This window comes from Oncorhynchus mykiss, chromosome 8, assembly GCF_013265735.2.
Source record: "Oncorhynchus mykiss isolate Arlee chromosome 8, USDA_OmykA_1.1, whole genome shotgun sequence".
In the NCBI taxonomy this organism is placed as follows: Eukaryota; Metazoa; Chordata; class Actinopteri; order Salmoniformes; family Salmonidae; genus Oncorhynchus; species Oncorhynchus mykiss.
This window is the reverse complement of record NC_048572.1, coordinates 65608553-65632571: the sequence shown is the minus strand read 5'-3', so window position 1 is coordinate 65632571 and position 24019 is coordinate 65608553. Positions and strand designations below refer to the sequence as shown.

Genomic DNA, 24019 nt, shown 5'->3' with positions numbered 1-24019 from the left:
ACGAACCATCAAACAAGCAAAGCGTCAATACAGGATTAAGATTGAATCCCACTACACCGGTTGATTCTCGTTGGATGTGGCAGGGCTTGAAATCTATTACAGACTACAAAGGGAAACCCAGATGCGAGCTGCCCAGTGACGCGAGCCTATCAGATGAGCTAAATGCCTTTTAAGCTCGCTTAGAGGCAAGCAACACTGAAGCATGCATGAGAGCCCAAGTTGTTCTTGACGACTGTGTGATAACGCTCTCGGTAGCCTATGTGAGCAAGACCTTTAAACAGGTCAACATTCACAAAGCCGCGGAGCCAGATGGATTAGCAGGACCAGGACGTGTACTCAAAGCATGCACAGACCAACTAGCAAGTGTCTTCACTGACATGTTCAACTTCTCTCTGACCAAGTCTGTAATACTTACATGTTTCAAGCAGACCAACATAGTCCCTGTGCCCAAGGAAGCAAAGGTAACCTGCTTAAATGATTACCGCCCGGTAGCACTCACGTCGGTAGCCATGAAGAGCTTTGAAAGGCTGGTCATCAACATCAACAGCATCTTCCCGGATACCCTAGACCCACTCCAATTCACATACTGCCCCAACAGATCCACAGATGATGCAATCTCAATCGCACTCCACACTAACCTTTCCCACCTGGACAAAAGGAACACCTATGTCAGAATACTGTTCATTGACTACAGCTCAGCGTTAAACAGCATAGTGCCAACAAAGCTCATCACTAAGCTAAGGACCCTGGGACTAAACACCTCCCTCTGCAACTGGACCCTGGACTTCCTGATGGGCCATCCCCAGGTAGTAAGGGTACGCAACAATGCATCTGCCACGCTGATCCTCAAAACTGGAGCCCCTCAGGGGTGTGTACTTAGTCTCCTCCTATACTCCCTGTTAACCCATGACTGTGTGGCCAAACACGACTCCAACACCAGCATTAAGTTTGCTGACGACACAACAGTGATAGGCCTGATCACTGACAACGATGAGACAGCCTATATGGAGGAGGTCAGAGACCTGGTAGTGTAGTGCCAGGACAACAACCTCTCCCTCAATGTGAGCAAGACAAAGGAGCTGACCGTGGACTACAGGAAAAGGCGGCCTGTACAGGCCCCCATTAACGTCGATGGGGTTGTAGTGGAGCGGGTCGAGAGTTTCAAGTTCCTTGGTGTCCACATCACCAGCTATCATGGTCCAAACACACCAAGACAATCATGAAGAGGGCACGACAACAACTCGTCCCCTTCAGGAGACATGGCATGGGTCCCCAGATCCTCAAAAAGTTATACAGCTGCACTATTGAGAGCATGGTTGCATCACTGCCTGGTATGGCAACTTCTCGGCATCTGACTGTAAGGCGCTACAGAGTGTGTATGGCCCAGTACATCACTGAGGCCAAGCTTCCTGCCATCCAGGACCCATATAATAGGCGGTAGCAGAGGAAAGCCCAAAAATTTGAGACTCCAGTCACCCAAGTCATAAACTGTTCTCTCTGCTACCGCACGGCAAACGGTACCGGAGCGCAAAGTCTAGGACCAAAAGGCTCCTTACCAACTTCTATCCCCAAGCCATAAAACTGCTGAACAATTAATAAAATGGCCACCGGACTATTTACATTGACACCCCCCCTTCCATTTGTTTTGTACACTGCTGCTACTCGCTGTTTATTATCTATGCAGTCACTTCATCCCTACCTACATGTACAAATTACCTCAACTAACCTGTACCCCCGCACATTGACTCGGTACCGGTACGCCCTGTATATAGCCTCGTTATTGTTATTTTATTGTGTTACTCTTTATTATGTTTTACTTTAGTTTATTTGGTAAATATTTTTTGCTTGTAAGTAAGCATTTCACGGTAAGGTCTACACTTGTATTCGGCGCATGTGACAAATAAGGTTTGATTTTATTTTATTTAACGCATTAGTAAACCCGCTACCATCATGCAGTAACATTACAGTGTACAGTCAGCAAGCACTTTAGCACTTACACTGGCGAGCCCCAGTGGCAATAAATCAAACCAAAAGCTTACCTTGACTTGGAGGAGTTCCAGTGTTGTGTTGTATAGTCATATCCAGCTAGCTAACATAGCACCCCTCTGTTTGAGCAGGGTGTTTGAGTAAGCTAAACTAGTAAGTGATACTGAAAGTGAAATGACGAAATTGCTCTCTCTCTCTCTTGCCTCTACTTCACCTTGGAAGAAATTAATTTGTTAAAAAGTCTTCCAACTATTTTCTTTCTCTCTGAGTCAAATCAAATGTTATTTGTCACATACACGTGTTTAGCAGATGTTATTGCGGGTGTAGGGACTACTCACCACATTTTATGCACTGCAGTCCTAGCTAGCTGTAGCTTATGCTTTCAGTACTATATTCATTCTCTGATCTTTTGATCCTTTGATTGGGTGGACATAGCCTAGTGGTTAGAGTGTTGGACTAGTAACCAAAAGGTTGCAAGTTCAAATCCCAGAGCTGACAAGGTACAAATCTGTCGTTCTGCCCCTGAACAGGCAGTTAACCCACTGTTCCTAGGCCGTCATTGAAAATAAGAATTTGTTCTTAACTGACTTGCCTAGTTAAATAAAGGTAAATGTCAGTTCATGCTGCCAGAGCTCTGATAGATTGTTGGACTTCCTCTGGAAGTTGTCATAATTACTGTGTAAGTCTATGGAAGGGGGTGAGAACCATGAGACTCCTAGGTTTTGTATTTTTAGTCAATGTACCCAGAGGAGGATGGAAGCTAGCTGTCCTCCAGCTACACCATGGTGCTAGCCTACGGAGTGTTGTTGAGGCTACCATTAAAACAGTGTGTTTTAATCAATTATTTGGTGACGTGAATAACTTTAGTAGTTTTATCTAAAAACGATAACTTTTTAAATGTTTTACAATTTTTATGAAATTCATTGAGGAGGTTGGGCCTCCCCATCTCCACTGCTCTGCACTGTTTTAAGAAAAAGTTGCGCTGTTCACTGCAGCTGCATTGATGTGCTTTCCATAAAGATAGCCAGCTTTGCATCCAGCTCCCAGGCATATGCATGGTCCTAAAGTCAGCTCGCTAATACTGCTAAACTGCATTAGCCTTTTAATCGTGATGGTTGGTGTTGAGCTAGAGTATGACTGCCATACCCAATTGACGCCCCTGGGTACCTGAGTCAGCATAGAATCAGTCAGCTTATGAATCGGTGGGACAGTGGGAGTGTCACTCAACGAAATATAAATACTAGTCACTGACAAAAAGTGGCAGAATCTATCCTCCTAATGTGTTCAGAGTGATTTTGTTCTGTAACCTAATTGTGTTTAGACTGATTCATTTCACATAGCAAGACAGATGGAGTTAAGTTTGGCATGACCAACAAACTTCCCAATGTCTCAAGTTACTTCCATATTTTAAAATAGTACATTATTCTCTGTGGAAGCTATGATGGACAGAGTGGCATATCGCCTTGAGTGCATACCAGAATGCAGTATGCATTTAGAAATGTAGGCCCTCCTTTAGTCGCTGAAACGGCGGGAAGGCTTGAGATATCACAATTATGGTGGAAAGTCTATTTTGCACTTCCACCTTCAAACAAATATCTGAATGCCAAAAATACAGTTGGAGTGTCAACTGAGACTGTGAGGATGTCAAGTCAGTTAGTGTTATGGTGGTGGGTTCAACGTTACTGTTAGTGTGACAGAGTTGTTTTACTTCCACCTGAGCGATGTTTGAAATGAGTGACTTCTGCCGAACTGCAGTTCTTCCAATGGATCCTGTGTGCAGGAGGCATAAGGAGTGCCAAATCAACCCCTAGATCCCTATGCATTTGTGGACATTGCAGAGGATTTGACAGGTGTAAGCAATATGCTAATAGCTCAAACTTGCCCTCTGATAGGCTAGGTGGAAGTTTCACTACATTGCTTCAATACCAATAAAATGGTATTAGATCTCCACAAATACATAGGGCATAGTGCCTAGTGGTTGATTTGGGATTGGGTGTAGAATAAGTAGCCTACACTTCCCAGTCCCTCCTGACCTCCATGCCACGACCTGTTGCAGGACAGGTTGTTACCGTGGATGGGAGCTCATGTTACGAAATATTTTAAGGCTAACATATTTGGACAACTGCACTTGTTGTAACCTCAATAGGCCCTATCTAATCAAGGGCACTACATAGTAATGGCTTCATTCTTGCCAGCTTTCCCTAACCTAAACAAACAGTGCAACACACCACTGGTACATAACTTAAATGATATACCAGTGGTACCCTATGCTTGTCTAGTATGTCTACTGCCATAAAGGCCATGTCTAGACTTGACAGTTCATGCAGCTTTAGTATTCTGATCATGGAATTCCAAATATGTCATGCATCTACACCACAGCGTGTCTGGATTCCCTTTTCCTGCTCTATATTCAAATGCCAGTATGCATTCTACAAACGGTGGAATAGGCTAAATATGATAATAACACATCAACAACCTCTGTAGCTAGCCAGCAAGCTAGCAAGCAATGCTAAAGTGATTGCAAATGGGTTAGCATAACTCTAGCCAAACAATTTTTTTTTCTCTAAATATTAGTTAGCTGGCTAGATGGTAGACCACTCTGGTAGGCCTACATTATGATCAAATAACCACAGTAGTCTACTTTGCCACTGTTAAAGCTGCAACTTAAAGCAGGTACAGCCTCAGTGTTCACAGTAAATGCCCACACCGGAAGTTGGACAGAATCTTCACAACATTCAAGTTTGCGCTCAGCAGACCTTAAATTTGGTCAGTGCCCCCAAAAAATTGAGGGAACATTGGTCTGGACCCATCTTTTCAATGCGATCTTCGTATTTTGATAGCAGAAATCGCATGTAAATGTCAAGTGTAGAAACGACTAAAGACTGCCTGGTTTGGCATAACGCCAAGAGTATATTAATAGCAAATGATGAAGTGATAGTAAATCATGATACAAACAAATACTGAAATATGAATCTCATCATGGACATGGTATCTTGTATGTGGTTTGGAAACACAGCTCTGTCTGATTGACAGGAAAATCACAGTACCTGGGTAAAATTAGGTATTGGATGTGATTTTAATCCGTTCAATGGAAAGTTCCAAATGTAACAGGGATATTATGGACTTGTAGATATGTTTTCCACTTCAATTCCTTGAATTGACATTGGGCCAGTGTAAATAGATTTTCTAATCAACTCTAATATTAAAATGTTGTACGCCAAGTGATTATTCTGTGATCATGACAAAAATGTTGTTCATGATTTTCTTAACGTTTGTATTCATTCTTGACATTTTTTGTTATCCTAACAGGTACATACCAGGGGCAATGGACAGGAGGAATGCGACACGGATATGGTGTGAGACAAAGTGTGCCTTACGGGATGGCTACGGTTATTCGTTCCCCTCTCCGAACCTCGATGGCCTCGCTTCGCAGCGAACAGAGCAATGGCACCGTCCTCCATGCCAACCTTGACCTGTCAGACAGCCCAGCCGGCATTAGAGGAGGCTTTGTTCTCAACTTCCACAGTGAAGGCGAAGGTGAGAAGAAAAAGGGCCTGTTTCGTAGAGGGTCCCTGTTCGGAAGTCTCAGAAACCTCCGAAAGTCAGACTCCAGGTCGTCCATATCGAGCAAACGCAGCTCTGCCCCCAGTGATGCCGCCAGCTCCATCAGCCGAATCAGCTCCAGTGATGCCAACTCCACCATCAGCTTTGGAGATGGAGTTGATGAGTACATGCCCCTGGAGGACAATGTAGATGCCACCACCACAGAGTCCTACATGGGGGAGTGGAAGAATGACAAGCGGAACGGCTTTGGTGTCAGCGAACGCACCAACGGGATGAAGTATGAGGGTGAGTGGATGAACAACAAACGCCATGGCTATGGATGCACAATGTTCCCAGACGGCATCAAAGAAGAGGGGAAGTATAAAAACAATGTGTTGGCGCGAGGCATCAAGAAGCAGCTCATTCCTCTCAAAAACACCAAAACTAAACAGAAAGTGGATCGGGCTGTGGAAGGAGCCATACGGGCAGCAGCTATTGCCAGAACAAAAGTAGAAATAGCCACATCAAGGTAATCAGTTTCTCAATGTGTATGGTTGCATCCAAATTGACACCCTATTTCCTATACTGCTCTACCAAGCAAAAAGGCAGTAACTGCTAATTTGGTCGAAAATTAGTTAGTTATTTTTGCTACATTAAATACATGCTTAATCATGTGGAAAAGTATCCTGCCTCTATTGTTTTGTGTTTTGGAGAAAATGGGGGTAATGTTAGCAGTAACTACATAAAGTTACTGTAAAACCAAGGTAAATAGAAGCCATTTTTCTCAGTTCCACGCTATGAGCAGTTACTGCCTTTTTGCTTGGTAGGGCAGTATATAGTTGACAAGTTTTGACTAGAGCCTTGTTGGCTCTGGTCAAAAGTAATGCACTATATGGGGAAGGTTAGTGCTATCTGGGATTCTTGGGACATACTTACCCTAAACCCTAACCATAACCCTTCCCTAACCTTAATCCTTACCTTAACCGTTTTAAATGTCAACTTCAATGGGATGAAGGCAGAGTTGGGAAATCCCAAGAATCCCTTTCAGACTTTTCCATATGGGGAATTGGGTGCCATTTTGGACACCAATGTTGTGGTGTTGTTGGTGGTAAATAATCCTACTGCTGCATGGGTTTCCAGGTTAGGTCTGCTGATTGGGTTAAGTTGAATGGCTGACAGGTTGGAATTCTCAATGAGGGGTCAGGTTTTTATTGGTGTCACCTCATCCTACCTCTCCCATCTCTCTCCAACATTCTCCAACTCTTTCTCTCACTCACTCTCTCTCTGCCTCTCTCGCACACACACACACTAGAACCTAATTGTGTTTAGACTGATTAATTTCACATAGCAAGACAGATTGAGTTATGTTTGGCTTGACCAACAAACTTCCAGATCAGATCTGCTGATTGGGTTCAATTTAACCCGATCAGCCAAATAATACACAAAATAATAACATGGGTCAGGAGCCCGTAAAACGGCCGCCAATTCCTCCAGCGCCATTGTTTGGCCAATTACGCGCTGGTGGGGATATTTAAGACAACCCGAAAGCTGGTCTTTGCGATAACGCGGTTGGTTATGGCATAGATTATGACAAAGGAAGCGCAGCCTATCCAGCCGTGAGGCATAATGCCCATATGCACATAGAACAAGAGATATGTGCTTTTTGTGCTTGTAAACCTCGTTTTAGAAACATAAAAAACGAATGTTTTTTTCCCATTTCGTTTTATTTGATTAAAAACCAAGCATAGCCTATCCTAGCTGTTTTTTGTCATCCCCAATGCATTCGCCAAGTTGTCAAGACTATCGACAAATGGTTTGGTTTATGAGACCACTGAAATTAATTTTAATCACAAAAGTTTTATAAAAAGTTTGGCAGCAGCAAAACAGTGAGCAATGAACCCCTTTTTATCCATGTAGACTATTACATTTTTGGGGATGTACGTAAAAACAAATCCATGTAGGCTATATGCCTATTATGGTATCTTTTGGTATCTTTCTTATCATGGCCATGCGTTAGCCAAGTAGCCTATTTATAAAAGGTTACTAAATGGTCTACTCTTGAGGCTTTTGCCGATATGCTTTTGCATTATTCACATTTCACATAGACCTGCCTGCAGTGCATACTCCATTCTGCTTGCAGCCATCCCCATTTCTAAAGACGCGCTCCTCCAAACATAAGCAAATACATTTTGTCAGTCCTATAACGCCATATAAACGGTAGGCCTAGGCTAGATCTTGCTTATTGAGAATGTGCCTCACACATACAATTGAATTTACGGGAGCCTAGTATTTTTTTATTTGAGAAGTGCAATGGGTAAAGGCCCATACTGGTTGAAGCCAATTATAACAATGTTTGTTGACTGTTAACTAGGGCTGACCCCAATTAGTTGACTAGTCGATTGTTTTGTTGTTAGGCTGTTGGTTGACCGAGAGTGTTTTAGTTGAGCACTAACAAATATATATATACACTAATCAGGTCACTTACATACATATATATATGCTCCTATCTCAGTGAACTAATAATTTCGGAGGCCTAGACTAAAGGCAAATTTATCCTTGATTCGAAAATGTGGTCGAAGGCTTTGCATGGAGGCATGCAGAGGCCAAATCGAGCCCTGTACTGCACCGCCATGCGCCTCCCAAATGTTGTAACAATGCAGAATGCTCTGTATAGCTCCGTTTTGATGTGATTGGTTGACGGTAGGTGGGGGCGCTACATCCTATATAAACACAAACTCACTTTCTTGACAACAGCTCTGCACGTTCTGCGAAGCGCAAGAAGTATGAATGCCCTGACTTTTGCTGACTCCATTCTTGCCCTGACTTCTGCTGAGGCCATATCACCGTAAATGCTGCATGGCCAATGCAGACGTCGGGTTGACCATTCGCCCAGACGCAAAATGCACTTCTCTCTCCAGAATGCGCTCTCTCTTGCCATTTTGTGCACATTCATTATTTCATAACTTCATTGTGTGAATTGCTTGCGTTTGATTGTTAGTGTATATCAATTTCCCATTACATATATCACCAGTAGTACATTTACCGTTAATTCCCATCATTTCTAATCTACAATGTTTGTTACTTTGGTTACGGTCATTTCTTTTAATACATTCAATATTATTATTCAAATCTTTCTGTTCTCATTGTCGAAGTGGACACATTGTTTGCAGTGCGCACAAACTATGCTACACTTGTGAGAAACAAGTTTTTGTTTATTTAATTCCATTTACGAGTTCTGTCAATTTAGTCATTGTCTTTTGTTTGGAGCGCTCCTGTCAATGTTGAGTAAGGAAGCGCAAGCATCGAAGTAGGCCTATAGGATACCTGGTCTGCGCGCAAATATAGGCATATAAATTTGCCCATTTGGATATCTAAGATTATTTCCGATTGGTTTAACGCACCACCACTCTGTGGAGCCAAAGTAATGTAATGTTTTCTTCACCTCAAATAGCAAGCAAACAAAGTCAGTTTTGTATGTATTTAAAAATCTTTCCAGCGCTATCCCTTTCGATAACCACTCAGCATGAAAGGGGAAAATGTCATGCTCTGACCCAGTGGAAACGTCATAGAATAGGCTTCTTACCAGTGCTTGACTTGGACTAAAATAGGTTCCGGTACTCATTTTGGGTGCTGGTACTGTTTATATTTATTTAGGTGCAGGAGCTCCACAATACTTTTGAGCTAATATTCTATCAGAGGGAAAGGCCCCCAGCCGAATTGGAGTTTTGACAAGGCAAAAGTCTTCGATAACCTACATAACTTGAGGAAAACCACATGCCGTATTTAGCCATGGAACACCTTGAGTGGCCAGCCCTACACCTACAACTTGTTTATTCATCAAAACCCAGGCCTTTAGAGCTACCGCTAACTATTGCTCTCATTATAATGGCTGTGAACATAGCACACATATTTCTGACACCCCTCCGGACCTATAGCACTACTGCCAGCGCTTAGATTGACCATTGCATTAGGTTTGTTAAAATAGAGCCCATGTCTAACACGTCTTCATGACATGCCGTGGACTTCGAATTATTCCAAATTAAATTAAAGTTGAATTAGACATAAAGACTCACTTAGAGAGAAAACAATCATATTGTTAGTAGCCTATCTTGTCTATCACTTGGACAACAGTAAATTATGTTTTCTTTCAACGCTACATGAAACAACAACATTGATTTACTGTTTTATTGTCCTTTTATAGCATGGGGTTGCATTATTTTCCTATAAAGCACGGTATATCAGCACGGTATAATTCAATGGCTAAGAAGTTCATTCTTACATGTTCTATTTTTGAGCTGCTTTTGAAAGTAAAGGTCGAATTAAAAACAGTATTGGCATTGTTGAATTCGATTTTCATAATAGCAAGCTAGGATGATGGTTTGGTTAGCTAAGCTAGCAAGTCTGGTTGGTTACCAAGGCAACTACTGTAGCTATCTAGCTAGATAGTAAGCTTAATTGCTACTTCAGTGGAAATTTATACTGGCAAATTAATACATTTCTAGAGGCAAATATGTTAATTCATAGCCATGGTATAAAAGGGATAATCAACTCAGGGCTCCATGCATTCTCTGGAAAATAATACAACTCCATGGCGCGGTGGAACACACCTTCCACATTGTGCATTATTTTCCTGAAAATACATAGCCCCTCGTCTCACTGAATGCAATGCACAGAGATGAAATTATATACTACCATGTAAAACACCCACCCATATCTGTTTAAAGTATCAAAATAGAGACTTTATTGCCATATCATGCCCACCCATCCCCCCTTTCCTCATAATCTTCTTCTCTGATGATTACCACTCATTAGCATGTTCTTTATCCTGATTTTCTGGCATCTGTATGAATTGTAATGAGGGCTCTCATATGTCACTACCACAACAACTCCTCCCATCATGAAATATAAATGTGTCAGAGGCAGAATGTCTAAAATTAAGGTTTCGGTCTTTGAAGACTGTCTGAGTTTATACGTGTGGTAAGAGCTTTGGAAAGTGCAGACTGGGTTTGGTTTGCGTCACTTTCCCCATCATCTGGGTGGAAGCCCAGGGGAGCCAAGAAGGGAGGGAGTAGAGAGAGAGATGGAGAGAAGGGGGGGGGATGAAGGAGGGCAAGCAGTTCCTAGACCAGACCGGACGGTGTGTACTAACTGTGCCCTGCTCACATGTGAGGCCAGCAGCCACTAGTGTGTCAGTCAGCACTGAGCTCTGACTAAATAAGGCAAGGCAGGACTTGGCTTATCAACAGTTTACAGGAATACAGCAGCAGCTGAGCTGATACATTAGCCCATCTCTGTCCCACCATCGACTATCATCTGTTGGACTAATCAGTCTATCTGGTTGGGACTAGGTGTTGGAGAGTTTATCACTCACCTTTCCTCAGAACTCTCCTTAGACTTGCTAACATGTTTCCAGTAAAGTTTCTTAAACTTGGTTTAAATCACCTTTTTTCAATGTGCCCTCGCTCCCTATATTTTCTCCCCAAGCCACGTGATGTAGTATAGCCTATGCTTACAGGCTTCAAAGCTTTAAAGAAGCCCACATTAAATCGTATCATGACTCCATGATGATAATGAGTATGGGATAGTGGGGTAAGTTAAGCCCATTTTTATATTCAGCATCACAAAGGAAATATAGCATTCTTTCTGAAAAAGATATCTACATATATTTCAGAATGTTGTGTATACCTGGAAAAAAAAATCATAATTAATGTAAATGTTACAGTTTTGAAAACATAGTTTGTTCAATAAAAGTGATCTCTTGGTACAACTTACCCTGGGTATGGGGTTAGTTGTGCTGTGAGACAGGGTAAGTTAAGCCACCTACACATTTCTTTAACTTAATACCAGGGCCTGGCCTATCTCATGTCCCAGAGATAATCCCTTGCATTACACCTGGGTAAGAAAACACTTAAATTTGCTCAACTTACCCCAAGGCAAACATTTTGACTATATTAGCCCACACAGCTACAAGGATGCACTTTGATGCTAGGTTTAGGACCTCACATTGAAGTGTATAGAGATCCCAACTAACGTATAGAACAATCTTCAAATTATTTACTTTGGTTTAGATACAAGCATCATGAAACCTCTAACACAAATTCATTTGACTTGGTGATTTTTTTTTGGTGGGGGGGAGGACCTAAATTACTTAGGACTTTTCCCATGTGGTTTCTTCCTTCACAGACTATGAAATGATGACAGCTTCCTAAATATTTGGTCAAATTATCAATTTTGTGTATGATTTCCTAGAAACAAGGGTTTGCTCAATTTACCCCACTCTCTCTTACAACTGTTGTACTCCTCATTGTAACTATGTAAGTATTGGTACAATATAACAGAGTTCTACCATGATTCATTCAACAGCACAACGACTCTATATGCATATGAAGTTCTCATTATTCAGAATGATTCACTGTATGCGAGACTGTCAGCTGTTTACAGGCAGCAAAGCCAATTGCACATACAGTAATAAAGACTCCTCAATGCACACTAAGGTTCTGAAGTCATGTGCCCCCTAAATTTGGTGAAATGCACTTTCATAGTCAATAGTTGAAAAAGAGAAGATCCACAATCTTGAAGGTTGAAAAAGCAAATGTTTCGTCTTTGTGAGCTTCATCGGTGTCAAACATGTCTGAAGTAAAACTTTAAATTATATCCACCTTAATTCAAAAAGTGAACACCTCAAAGATGTTAAAATGATACATTCAGTTCAAGAGAAATAGTGTGAATCCTCCTGCGCTCTGTATTGAGAGGCCCTGAAGGACACTTATACAAACAGATGTAAAACCAACTACCTCTTATTGAGCTGTTTATAAAGAAACACCATTGAACTAACCTTGAAGGTCTTGTATCACTGTACCATTGAAATAAATCATGATAAATATAAAGAAGTATATTATGGTGTTCCGTATGTCATCGCATGTAAATGGTTTGTTTTGAAAAAACATTTACTTGAGAGAAAGTGAATGCAACACATACACTACATGACCAAAAGTATGTAGACACCTGCTCTCGAACATCTTATTCCAAAATCATGGGCATTAATATGGAGTTGGTGCAAAAACAGCCTCCACTCTTCTGGGAAGGCTTTCCACTAGTTGTTGGAACATTGCTGTGGGGACTTGCTTCCATTCAGCCACAAGAGCATTAGTGAGGTCGGACACTGATGTTGGGCAATTAGGCCTGTCATGCTGAAACAGGAAAGGGCCTTTCGCAAACTGTTGCAATAAAATGGAAGTATAGAATCGTCTAGAATGTTATTGTATGCTGCAGCATTAAGATTTCCTTTCACTGGAACTAAGGGTCCTGAACCATGAAAAACAGCCCCAGACCATTATTCCTCCTCCACCAAACTTTACAGTTGGCACTATGCATTCGGGCAGGTAGCATTCTCCTGGCATTCGCCAAATCCAGATTTGTCCGTCAGACTGCCAGATGGTGAAGCGTGATTCATCACTCCAGAGAACACGTTTCCACTGCTCCAGAGTCCAATGGCGGTGAGCTTTACACCACTCCAGCCGGCACTTGGCATTGTGCATGGTGACCTTAGGCTTGTGTGCGGCTGCTCGGCCATGGAAACCCATTTCATGAAATCTCCCGACGAACAGTTTTTGTGCGGACATTGCTTCCAGAGGCAGTTTGGAACTCGGTAGTGAGTGTTGCAACCGAGGGCGGAAAATTTATAAGCGCTATGCACTTCAGCACTCTGCGGTCCCATTCTGTGAGCTTGTGAGGCCTACCACTTCGCGGTTGAACCGTTGTTGCTCCTAGACGTTTCCACTTCACAAAAACAGCACTTGCAGTTGACCGGGGAAGCTCTAGAGGGCAGAAATTTGACGAACTGACTTGGCATCCTATGACTGTGCCACATTGAAAGTCACTTAGCTTTTCAGTACGAGCTACTCTACTGCCAATGTTTGTATAAGGAGAATGCATGGCTGTGTGCTCGATTTTATACACCTCAGCAACGGTTGTGGCTGAAATAGCCGAATCCCCTCTTTTGAAGGGGTGGTCACATACTTTTGTATATATAGTGTATACAGTGCCTTCGGAAAGTATTCAACCCCCTTGACTTTTTCCACATTTTGTTATGTTACAGCCTTATTCTAAAATTGACTAAATTGTTTGTAGTCCCTCATCAATCTACACACAATACCCCAAATTGACAAAGCAAAAACAGGATTTTAGAAATTGTAGTAAATGTATAAAAAAAAAATGAAACATCACATTTGCATAGTTATTCAGACCTTTTAGTCAATACAGTCGTGGCCAAAAGTTTTGAGAATGACACAAATATTAATTTTCGCAAAGTCTGCTGCCTCAGTTTGTATGATGGCAATTTGCATATACTCCAGAATGCTATGAAGAGTGATCAGATGAATTGCAAAGTCCCTCTTTGCCATGCAAATGAACTGAATCCCCAAAAAAGATTTCATCTGGATTTCAGCCCTGCCACAAAAGGACCAGCTGACATCATGTCAGTGATTCTCTCATTAACACAGGTGTGAGTGTTGATGAAGACAAGGCTGGAGATCACTCTGTCATGCCGATTGAGTTTGAATAACAGACTAGAAGCTTCAAAAGGAGGGTGGTGCTTGGAATCATTGTTTTTCCTCTGTCAACCATGGTTACCTGCAAGGAAACATGTGCAGTCATCATTGCTTTGCACAAAAAGGGCTTCACAGGCATTGCTGCCAGTATGATTGCACCTAAATAATTTATCGGATCATCAAGAACTTCAAAGAGAGCGGTTCAATTGTTGTGAAGAAGGCTTCAGGGCGCCCAAGAAAGTTCAGCAAGTGCCAGGACCGTCTCCTAAAGTTGATTCAGCTGCGGGATCGGGGCACCAACAGTAAAGAGCTTGCTCATGAATGGCAGCAGGCAGGTGTGAGTGCATCTGCATGCACAATGAGGCGAAAGACTTTTGGAGGATGGCCTGGTGTCAAGAAGGGCAGCAAAGAAGCCACTTCTCTCCAGGAAAAACATCAGGGACAGACTGATATTCTGCAAAAGGTACAAGGATTGGACTGCTGAGGACTGGGGTAAAGTAATTTTCTCTGATGAATCCCTTTCCGATTGTATGGGGTATCCGGAAAAAAGCTTGTCCGGAGAAGACATGGTGAGCGCTACCATCAGTCCTGTGCCATGCCAACAGTAAAGCATCCTGAGACCATTCATGTGTGGGATTGCTTCTCAGCCAAGGGAGTGAGCTCACTCACAATTTTGCCTAAGAACACAGCCATGAATAAAGAATGGTACCAACACATCCCCCGAGAGCAACTTATCCCAACCATCCCGGAACAGTTTGGTGACAAACAATGCCTTTTCCAGCATGATGGGGAGTGTTGCTGCACAGATATTTTCAGATCTCTCCAGAGATGTTCGATCGGGTTCAAGTCCGGGCTCTGGCTGGGCCACTGAAAGACATTCAGAGTCTTGTCCCGAAGCCACTCCTTGTTTTGTATTGGCTGTGTGCTTAGGGTCATTGTCTTGTTGGAAGGTGAACCTTCGCCCCAGTCTGAGGTCCTGAGCGCTCTGGAGCAGGTTTTCATCAAGGATCTCTCTGTACTTTGCTCCTTTCATCTTTCCCTCGATCCTGACTAGTCTCCCAGTCCCTGCCGCTGAAGAACAGCCCACAGTATGATGCTGCCACCACCATGCTTCACCGTAGGGATGGTTCCCGGTTTTCACCAGACGTAACGCTTTGCATTCACGCCAAAGATAATCTTGTTTCTCATGCTTTGAGAGTCCTTTAGGTGCCTTTTGGCAAACCCCAAGTGGGCTGTCATGTGCCTTTTACTGAGAAGTGGCTTCTGTCTGGCCACTCTACCATAAAGGCCTGATTGGTGGAGTGCTGCAGAGACGGTTGTCCATCTGGAAGGTTCTCCCATCTCCACAGAGAAACTCTGGAGCTCTGTCAGTGACCATTGGGTTCTGAGTCACCTCCCTGACCAAGGCACTTCTCCCTCAATTTGTTAGTTTGGCTGGACGGCCAGCTATAGGAAGAGGTGGTTCTAAACTTCTTCGATTTAAGAATGATGGAGGCCACTGTGTTCTTGTGGACCTTCAATGCTGCAGATTTGTTTTGGAACCCTTCCGCAGGTCTGTGCCTCGACACAATCCTGTCTTTGAGCTCTACGGACAATTCCTTCAACCTCATGGCTTGGTTTTTGCTCTGACATGCATCGTCAACTGTGGGACCTTATATAGACAGGTGTGTGCCTTTCCAAATCATGACCACAGGTGGACTCCAATAAAGTTGTAGAAACATCAAGGATGATCAATGGAAACAAGATGCACCTGAGCTCATTTTTGAGTCTCATAGCAAAGGGTCTGAATACTTTTATAAATAAGGTATCTGTTTTTAATTTTTAATAGATTTGCAAAAAAATCGAAAAACCTGTTTTCGCTTTGTCATAATGGGGTGTTGTCAATTTTAGAACATGGCTGTAATGTAACAAGATGTGGAAGTCACTGGGTCTTAATACCTTCCGAATACACTGTATCGAAGTTGAAAAAAAAAGTTTAATCAGAAATTACAAAAATAGAGGTTTTGATGAATGACAATGCTTTCTATAGAATATCACACAATGGATATGGCATGTCAAACTATTGTGTTTTCAATGTTCGTTTTACTGCTAAGAGTGTGAGACTGTATGATAATTAAATAATTCAAGTGAATGGTTATCTAACTACTTCTAATATTATTTAATGTTGGAAAAAGCTGTTGCTCCAACAGTATTTATTGGGAACACTGTAGGATCACTGAGCTCTCCACCCTATAAGCTACTTAAGACAGAGTCTGTCTGGACGGGCCAGAGGCACAAAGTGCTTCTTCACCCTCTTAGACCTGCCTTCAAGTAGTATTTGAAATATTTGTTATACTTTAGCTGTGTCTGATTGGGCTTGTCTGGGGCAATGAACCCAATAGAATAGTCCCAGAAGTGCAAACCCTGCAGATCTTGCACTCTCAAACAACATGCTCAAACAAACACTCAAAGTATGTAAAAGTAAACAAATACTATTTGAACCTTGGTATGTACCCTTCCCAGTCTAACCAGCTCTTATTCTGCTTTGCATTCATCCAGAACAGCTCACGCCAGGACTAAAGGCGACGCTGCTGACCAGGCCGGTCAGTCAGCCAGTCAGGACTCCGACATCGCCAGGGCAGTGGCCAGGGAACTGTCCCCCAACTTCCATCAGCCAGGTAACCCAACATACTGTACCCAACTAGGCCCCAGCATCTATCTATCTCATAGCCCCATGTTATAATCCCCTTTGTCCAATTTCCTTTGTGTCTGGGTTGTGGGTTTCTTTTTATTTTCTGTCTGGGGCAGATGTATATGCACATTTTAAAATGCTAATCTATTTAGGGAGGAACATATAATTAGTATAATTTACCTTGGGGTCTTTTTTATCCTCAGAAAAAAATCAGCAAGTGTCACAGATTTATGAGTACAATATTTTGTATTAGAGTGAACATGTTTCTGTGGCATCGATGTATGTATACGTACATACTGTACAGCATATTATTCTACAAATGAATATCTTTTTTTCTGCAAGATAAGTCTTTAAATATATAGATCGGTACTTTTGTCAGCCTGCTTAGTTTTATGAGAGGGTGGTTCTTCAGTGTTCGTGTTACATTTTAATGCATATTCAGCTCCTGTATGCATGAAGGTCAGTGGTCTTATATCATTATGCTTTTTGAGCATTCCTCTTTTTACCACATGGTTTTGCTCAGGTCTGGCCCATATAGCCTTGCTAAATCTGTGACACTTGACCTGACATCAGGATAGTGTAGATCACCAACTCCTAACAACCAGGTTCAATAGCCAGCCTGCCTGCAATCTGTAATCTATTTCATTTGAATGATGCCTTATAACTTTTACTTAATGCCCCATAAATGTCTTAATTATTTACCGTTGTGCTTTTTATGAACAACTGCTGAGCTTGTAGAGATGTAGTAAGTGATCTTAGCACTTGCTATTAATAGTAGAACAAATGTAATATTATGAACGATGATTCCATTTGATAACACTACTTGCGTCAGAAAGGTGTTAACTTTGTTGACTTGAGAGCTCGTGTCAGCTGTGTTATAGCGTTGGCCTCATCAGTGGTCAGGAGAATGTCGAGAATGCTTGGAACCTTTAATCAGTATCATAAACCAACTGGGACAGCTTTGAAACTACATTAAGGAACAAATACTCGATATGTGAAATCATGGACGCAGAAAAGGTATCCTAACCATGAGCTAACTGACAATGAATAAATGTGAATTTATCATTCACCAAAAGCAACACAAAATAATATGTAGGTGTGTGTATCTCTGTATCTCAAATTAGGATTCAGCACTAAATACTTGAGTGTTTGTTGATAGTGATATAAACACACAGCATTCATTCAAACGTTGTGATATTAGATCACTGTGTACATGCTACAAATTGACTAAGTATAGATAAAAGGACTGGATATCATGATAATAACGTCCTTCCATTTTCTAGGCCCTGATTATATAAAGCAGAGGTTCAACGAACCGATTGAACCTATTGTTCAAGAGGAGAAGAAAGAAAAGACCCCTTCAAGTAGCCCTCATTTCTACCGTAAAGGCACAACCCCAGACAACTCTCCCACCGCGAGTCCACGGTCCTCTCCCCCACCAACACCCCCGTCAACACATACCCCGGAGCCCAAGAAGAGCTTCTTCAGCAAGCTCGCCCCCAAGTCTGGGAAAGAGAACAAGACCCCTGCAGCAGAGAGCCAGCTCCCGGTCATCACAAAGGCAGTGTCTAAGACATCGTTGAAACAGGAAGTAAGACAGGAATTGCCTCAACCGTTCAAAATGGAGGAGTCGGTCCCCGCCAGCCCTGGCAATGGACAGCTGCACACTGACACGGAGTACCACGGCTACTACGTGAAGGCAGACGTGAAGATCCCTCAAGACGAACCTGAGGACATAGATGAGCATGTTACCCCGTCCACCCTCACCCGGATGCCACCGCCAGCAAAACCTATGGCGCAGTACAGGACACCCACCCCAAAACCTATAGTGCCAAAGTCGGTATCCAAAGAAAGCAAACCTGAATCAAGACTTAAGAAACAAGATTCGTATAAGCCAAGAAGTCTAGCAGAAACTAGGAAACAAGCCAGCTTGGAGATCACCACGGATTTTGTAGAGGAAGAGTCAGTAAGTGGCCAAATACTGTATGATGATGAAAATGGGAAAACTGAAGCAAAGAGAAATAAATGTGTAATTTCAGAACTGTGAAACATCAAAGGTAGTCTAATATTTTCAGTGATAATGCCTAGCTAACTTTAAAAATGCAATTTTTGAAATGTTCTCCCGTATCTCTTTTCTACTTCACAGGGTCCAAACTCAATACTGGTTGCCCTTGTAATGCTGTTGAATATTGGTCTAGCAATTATTTTTGTCCATTTTTTAACCTGACGGAATCTGAACTGAGGTAAGGATCAGCTCAATAACATCTATTCAGATGTTATAAATTGTAGAGCATTGTGATACAGTAATTTATGTTCCATTACATTTTTAAATGTAACATAAAGTAAAAGAAACGTTTACCTAAAGAGTAAATTGCAAGTTTTACATTAAATATTAAGATACAGTAAGCCTGAATGTGATTCAACATAACTATTGACCCTCCTACTGTTTTCAATCTTCAGGGAACTCATCAAAACTAGTGGCGCAGGCCCCTATCTCTGCAGTTGCGTCAATGGCCTTTAAAAATGGCGCCGGTCAGGCACAGACACAGGCAAAGAAGGACTGGAAATAGAGTGAAACACCGGAGAAAGATGAGAACAGGACCATTCGGCCCCGACGCTGCCCCGTTTTGCTGGCGATGATTTGTGACACGCTTAGGTTCTGTGAAATCTGAAGCAAGCAGTCATTGCGAAAGCAAAAAGAAATATCTGCTGATCCAAGCTGTTACCAGTCAAGTGCGTTGCCTCTCCATCTGCCCTGTCAGGAGGAATGTGGAGGGGGGTGGGAGAGGGAGGGCTTGACAGGATATGTTCGGAGATGCACTTTTAGTTGACGGAAGATAACAGCTGCCTTACTATTTTACCATCTGACGTTTTAGTGGGTAGAGGCAGTGCACAAGGCTGCCAGAGGAATGTGTTTCGGCAGGCTTTGCTGCCGTGGGAGTGTGTCTCTGTATTTGCTATAATATTCACTTGGTACATAAGATTTTTTATTTATTTTTTAAGTCGCACTCACCAGTCTTATTCCATTCCCCAGCCTTATCTAACTTCTCCTTTTGGGACATGCTTGTGCGTTGGCCGTTTCAAGTGCATTTGTTTTGTGTATTTGTTAGTAACTGTTCGTTTTTTCATTTGTTTTTTCCTTTGTTTAACCTTAGGTATTACAAATTATTAAGAGAGCGTTTTATTTATTTAAGTCTAGTCCATGCATTTCTCAAACTTTTTTAAGATCCTTCAAATCCAAAAGGAATTTCCCTAACACCTGTGCTACACAAAGCAGTTCTCCTTTGAAAGACATTGAAATGTTTAATTCCAGTTATTTCTACATTGTCAAATTTGAGAGTAATGTATACGAAATTGAAGCATCTTAGCAGTATACAAACACAGATTGTGCATTAACTTTTAACTAAACAGCTTGTTTTTTACTAACCAGCTATTTATTGGCTGGCTGCATGTAACACAAATGTATGAGGTTACATAGTTAATCAACACTGATTTGTGATTGAAAAAAATGGACATTTATTTTCTGATTAAGGGCTAACTGGTGATATGGAATAACTTTCCTCCTGATTCAACTTGTCTATCTATCTTTAACCAGACACTGATACGGTTTGTTAACATATCTAGTCATGTCATGTTCTTTCTGCACACTGACCCTATATTGCATCAAATTAGTTGTTTGTAATTTGATTGATTTTAACATAAAAAGCAAAAGGGCTGTAGTTTTGGAAGTGGGTTGCACTTCGTTAGATATTTTTATTTTTTCACTGTGCAATCAAGGATCAATGTCCCCAAAACATGGTGGTCTAAATTGTTTTGTGAGATAAAGGCTTAATGGTTAATTTTGCAATTGTACATTGTCAAATGGAGGCATAATGACTTGACAACTTGACTTCTTCTTCTTTTGTTAAAATGTGTACCAAATATGGCGTCCGACATTGATTTATTGCCACATGAATATGACATATACAGTAGATTGGCGCAGGAAGAGAATACATTAGAATAACGTGATTAGTTTGGTTTGAAAATATGCAATTGTGTCTTGTAGAATATTGTTGAGGAGTTGTTTGATTTAGTCATATATGAGTAAACTATTTGTGCATGGGTTGGTTAGTTGATGAATGTCACATTTTTTTGCTTAATAGTTGAGTCTTTAAATTTGGCCGAGCCAACACCCCACCAACACTGGACCTCATACTAACTAACTTGCACCGTTGTGAAAGCAGTCCAATGCTCAGAGCCCCTCTCTGCAATTACACCTTGTTATGTGTGTTGAATACATTCAGATAGAGTAAATGGTTGGCTAAATGTTTAGATGAGTATCTGTGAGGACTGTTAGAACATTAGAATGTTCCAGTTTACTTTGGGGAAGACAGAGGAGAGGGTCTTAAATATGAAAGTCTAATTACTGTATTTTGTCGTCAATATATTATTAATATTATTTTGTGCCTAGTTAGCTAAGCATGAAGATTTATTTTTATTTTTGGAATAATAAATGTAATTTTTTCTCAATTAAAGTTGAATAAATAGAATGAAATGTATTATATTTATAAAAGCGTACATTTTGGATAACATGTTGACAGGTGTAGGAGATGCATTTTCACTGGTTATGGTAACATTTTCATTGCAGCAATGCTAAGAGTATGGTATGAGGAGTTGAAGGATGTGTTAGTTGGATTTCAGGGCAGTAACATTGCGATGTTTTACAGAGGTTTGGTCATAGACACAGAGAGTATGTGAGATGGGAAGAAGAAAGCATCAGAAGAGAAATGGCTCCAGATGTGTTTATTACTACTTCTCTGAATGTAAAGTCATAAAGAACATTTAGAGCACATCGTTAAAGAGAACAGGCAACGTTCAAAGTTGAAAGTACCACGATGAATGATCAATAATGTATTTTTCTTGTCTAAACTGTATTTGCACACAGCTATGTATAAGGCTATTTTCTACTAATTGTACCTGATGCTCCATACATTTTTTTTGCCCAAAATGACAAGCTGTTGTTACTTTTTAAAGGCAAAGTAAGTATTTTTTAGGTGTGATTGTATTTTTCAAAAATGTGTTTTGGAAAACTAGTTTGTAAACTTTTGGAGAAATGTAATTTACCATTTGATAGATATTTTTAATTCGTGATTTTAATATCAATTCAATATTTATGAACTTTTGCCAGGCTTACAAAGAATATCACTGAATACAAAATAAACAACAAGAAGCTATATTGGACAACGAGTTTTGATATTTATGATCTCTGACTACAATGATTTTAATGGATTTTGGGGCAGTTGTTCCCCCCCATTAACAATTAAAATAACGTTTACAATACCATTTTTTTTGTGTCTGTCCAATTTTGTGTTGGGGCAGCTTTCTTTTGTCCATCATCAGAAGTTGGATCAGTGAAGGCAAGGAGGCTATCTGAAAAGAGACATCATTTGACCATAGATATACAGGTGTTAGTGTTCAATCAGCAACGATGTACAACTCAGTTTCATGTTAACGTTGTATGTTTTATAATTGTAGTCTAAATTGTTTTGACATAAAGGCTTACATTTTGCAACTGTACATTGTCAAATGGAGGCATGACTTGCCAACTTGATTTTTTCTTTTGTTCAAATTTGTAGCAAATATGGCATCCGACATTGATTTATTGCCACGTGAATATAACATATACAGTAGATTGGCGCATGAAGATAATACATTAGAATAACGTGATTAGTTTGGTTTGATTTTAATTTGAAAATATGCAATTGTGTCTTGTAGAATATGCAAATGTGTCTTGTAGAAAATCGCTGAGGAGCTATTTGATTTAGTCATATAGGAGTAAACTATTTGTGCATGGGTTGGTTGATGAATGTCACATTTGTTGCTTAATATTTGAGTCTTTAATTTGGCTGAGCCAACACCAACAACACTGGACCTCATACTAACTAACTTGCACCGTTGTGAAAGCAGTCCAATGCTCAAAGCCCCTCTCTGCAATTACACCTTGTTATGTGTGTTGAATACATTCAGATAGGGTAAATGGTTGGCTAAATGTTGAGATGAGTATCTGTGAGGACTGTTAGAACATTAGAATGTTCCAGTTTACTTTGGGGAAGACAGAGGAGAGGGTCTTAAATATGAAAGTCTAATTACTGTATTTTGTCGTCAATATATTATTATAACTTTGTGCCTAGTTAGCTAAGCATGAATATTTATTTTTATTTTTGAATAATAAATATATGTTCTGTTTTCTCAGCTAAAGTTGAATAAATAGAATGAAATGTTTCATATTTATAAACGCGTACATTTTGGTTAACTGTTGGCAGGTGTAGGAGATGCATTTTCACTGGTTATGGTAACATTTTCATTGCAGCAATGCTAAGAGTATGGTATGAGGAGTTGAAGGATGTGTTAGTTGGATTTCAGGGCAGTAACATTGCGATGTTTTACAGAGGGTTGGTCATAGACTGCCACAGAGAGTATGTGAGATGGGAAGAAGAAAGCATCAGAAGGGAAAATGGCTCCAGATGTGTTTATTATTACTTCTCGGAATGTAAAGTCATAAAGAACATTTAGAGCACATCGTTAAAGAGAACAGGCAACGTTTAAAGTTGAAAGTACCACGATGAATGATCAATAATGTATTTTTCTTGTCTAAACTGTATTTGCACACAGCTATGTATAAGGCTATTTTCTACTAATTGTAACTGATGCTCCATAAAAAATGTTTTGCCCAAAATTACGAGCTGTTGTTACTTTTTAAAGGCAAAGTAAGAATTTTTAGGTGTGATTGTATTTTTCAAAAATGTGTTTTGGAAAACTAGTTTGTAAACTTTTGGAAAATGTAACTTACCATTTGATAGATATTTTTAATTCGTGATTTTAAAATCAATTCAATATTTATGAACTTTTGCCAGGCTTACAAAGAACATCACTGAATACAAAAACAGCATGAAGCTATATTGGACAACAAGTTTTGATATTTATGATCTTCTGACTACAATGATTTTAATGGATTTTGGGGCGGTTGTTCCCCCCCATTAAGAATTAAAAGAAAGTTTACATCATTTTTTCTGTCTGTCCAATTTTGTGTGGGGGCAGCTTTCTTTTGTCCATCAGAAGTTGGATCAGTGAAGGCAAGGAGGCTTTCTGAAAAGAGACATCACTTGACCATATATATACAGGTGTTAGTGATATCCCACTCAGTTTCATGTTAACGTTGTATGTTTTATTGTTCTCACTCCAAAACCCTGGATGTAGCGTTTTGAATTGCGGTCCATTGTTTTTACTCAAG

General features: G+C 40.8%; 1 protein-coding gene across 2 annotated transcripts in view; it reads left to right on the top strand.

Annotated features, from left to right (window-relative positions):
• Positions 1 to 23794, top strand: part of LOC110530362 (junctophilin-1) — a 29210-nt gene extending 5416 nt beyond the window's left edge. The window contains exons 2-7 of one of the 2 annotated variants that reach the window (XR_002474514.2): positions 5296 to 6058; positions 16617 to 16735; positions 18033 to 18715; positions 18896 to 18992; positions 19210 to 21782; positions 23510 to 23792. Coding sequence is in view for 1 of the 2 variants with exons in the window: in XM_021613349.2 (XP_021469024.2) it covers positions 5296 to 6058; positions 16617 to 16735; positions 18033 to 18715; positions 18896 to 18976 (1646 nt within the window). In the remaining variant the exon portion in view is untranslated. Of the gene's footprint in view, positions 1 to 5295; positions 6059 to 16616; positions 16736 to 18032; positions 18716 to 18895; positions 18993 to 19209 lie in introns of both variants that reach the window. The other variant, XM_021613349.2, reaches the window with a different exon arrangement.
• Positions 23795 to 24019: the final 225 nt, after the last annotated feature.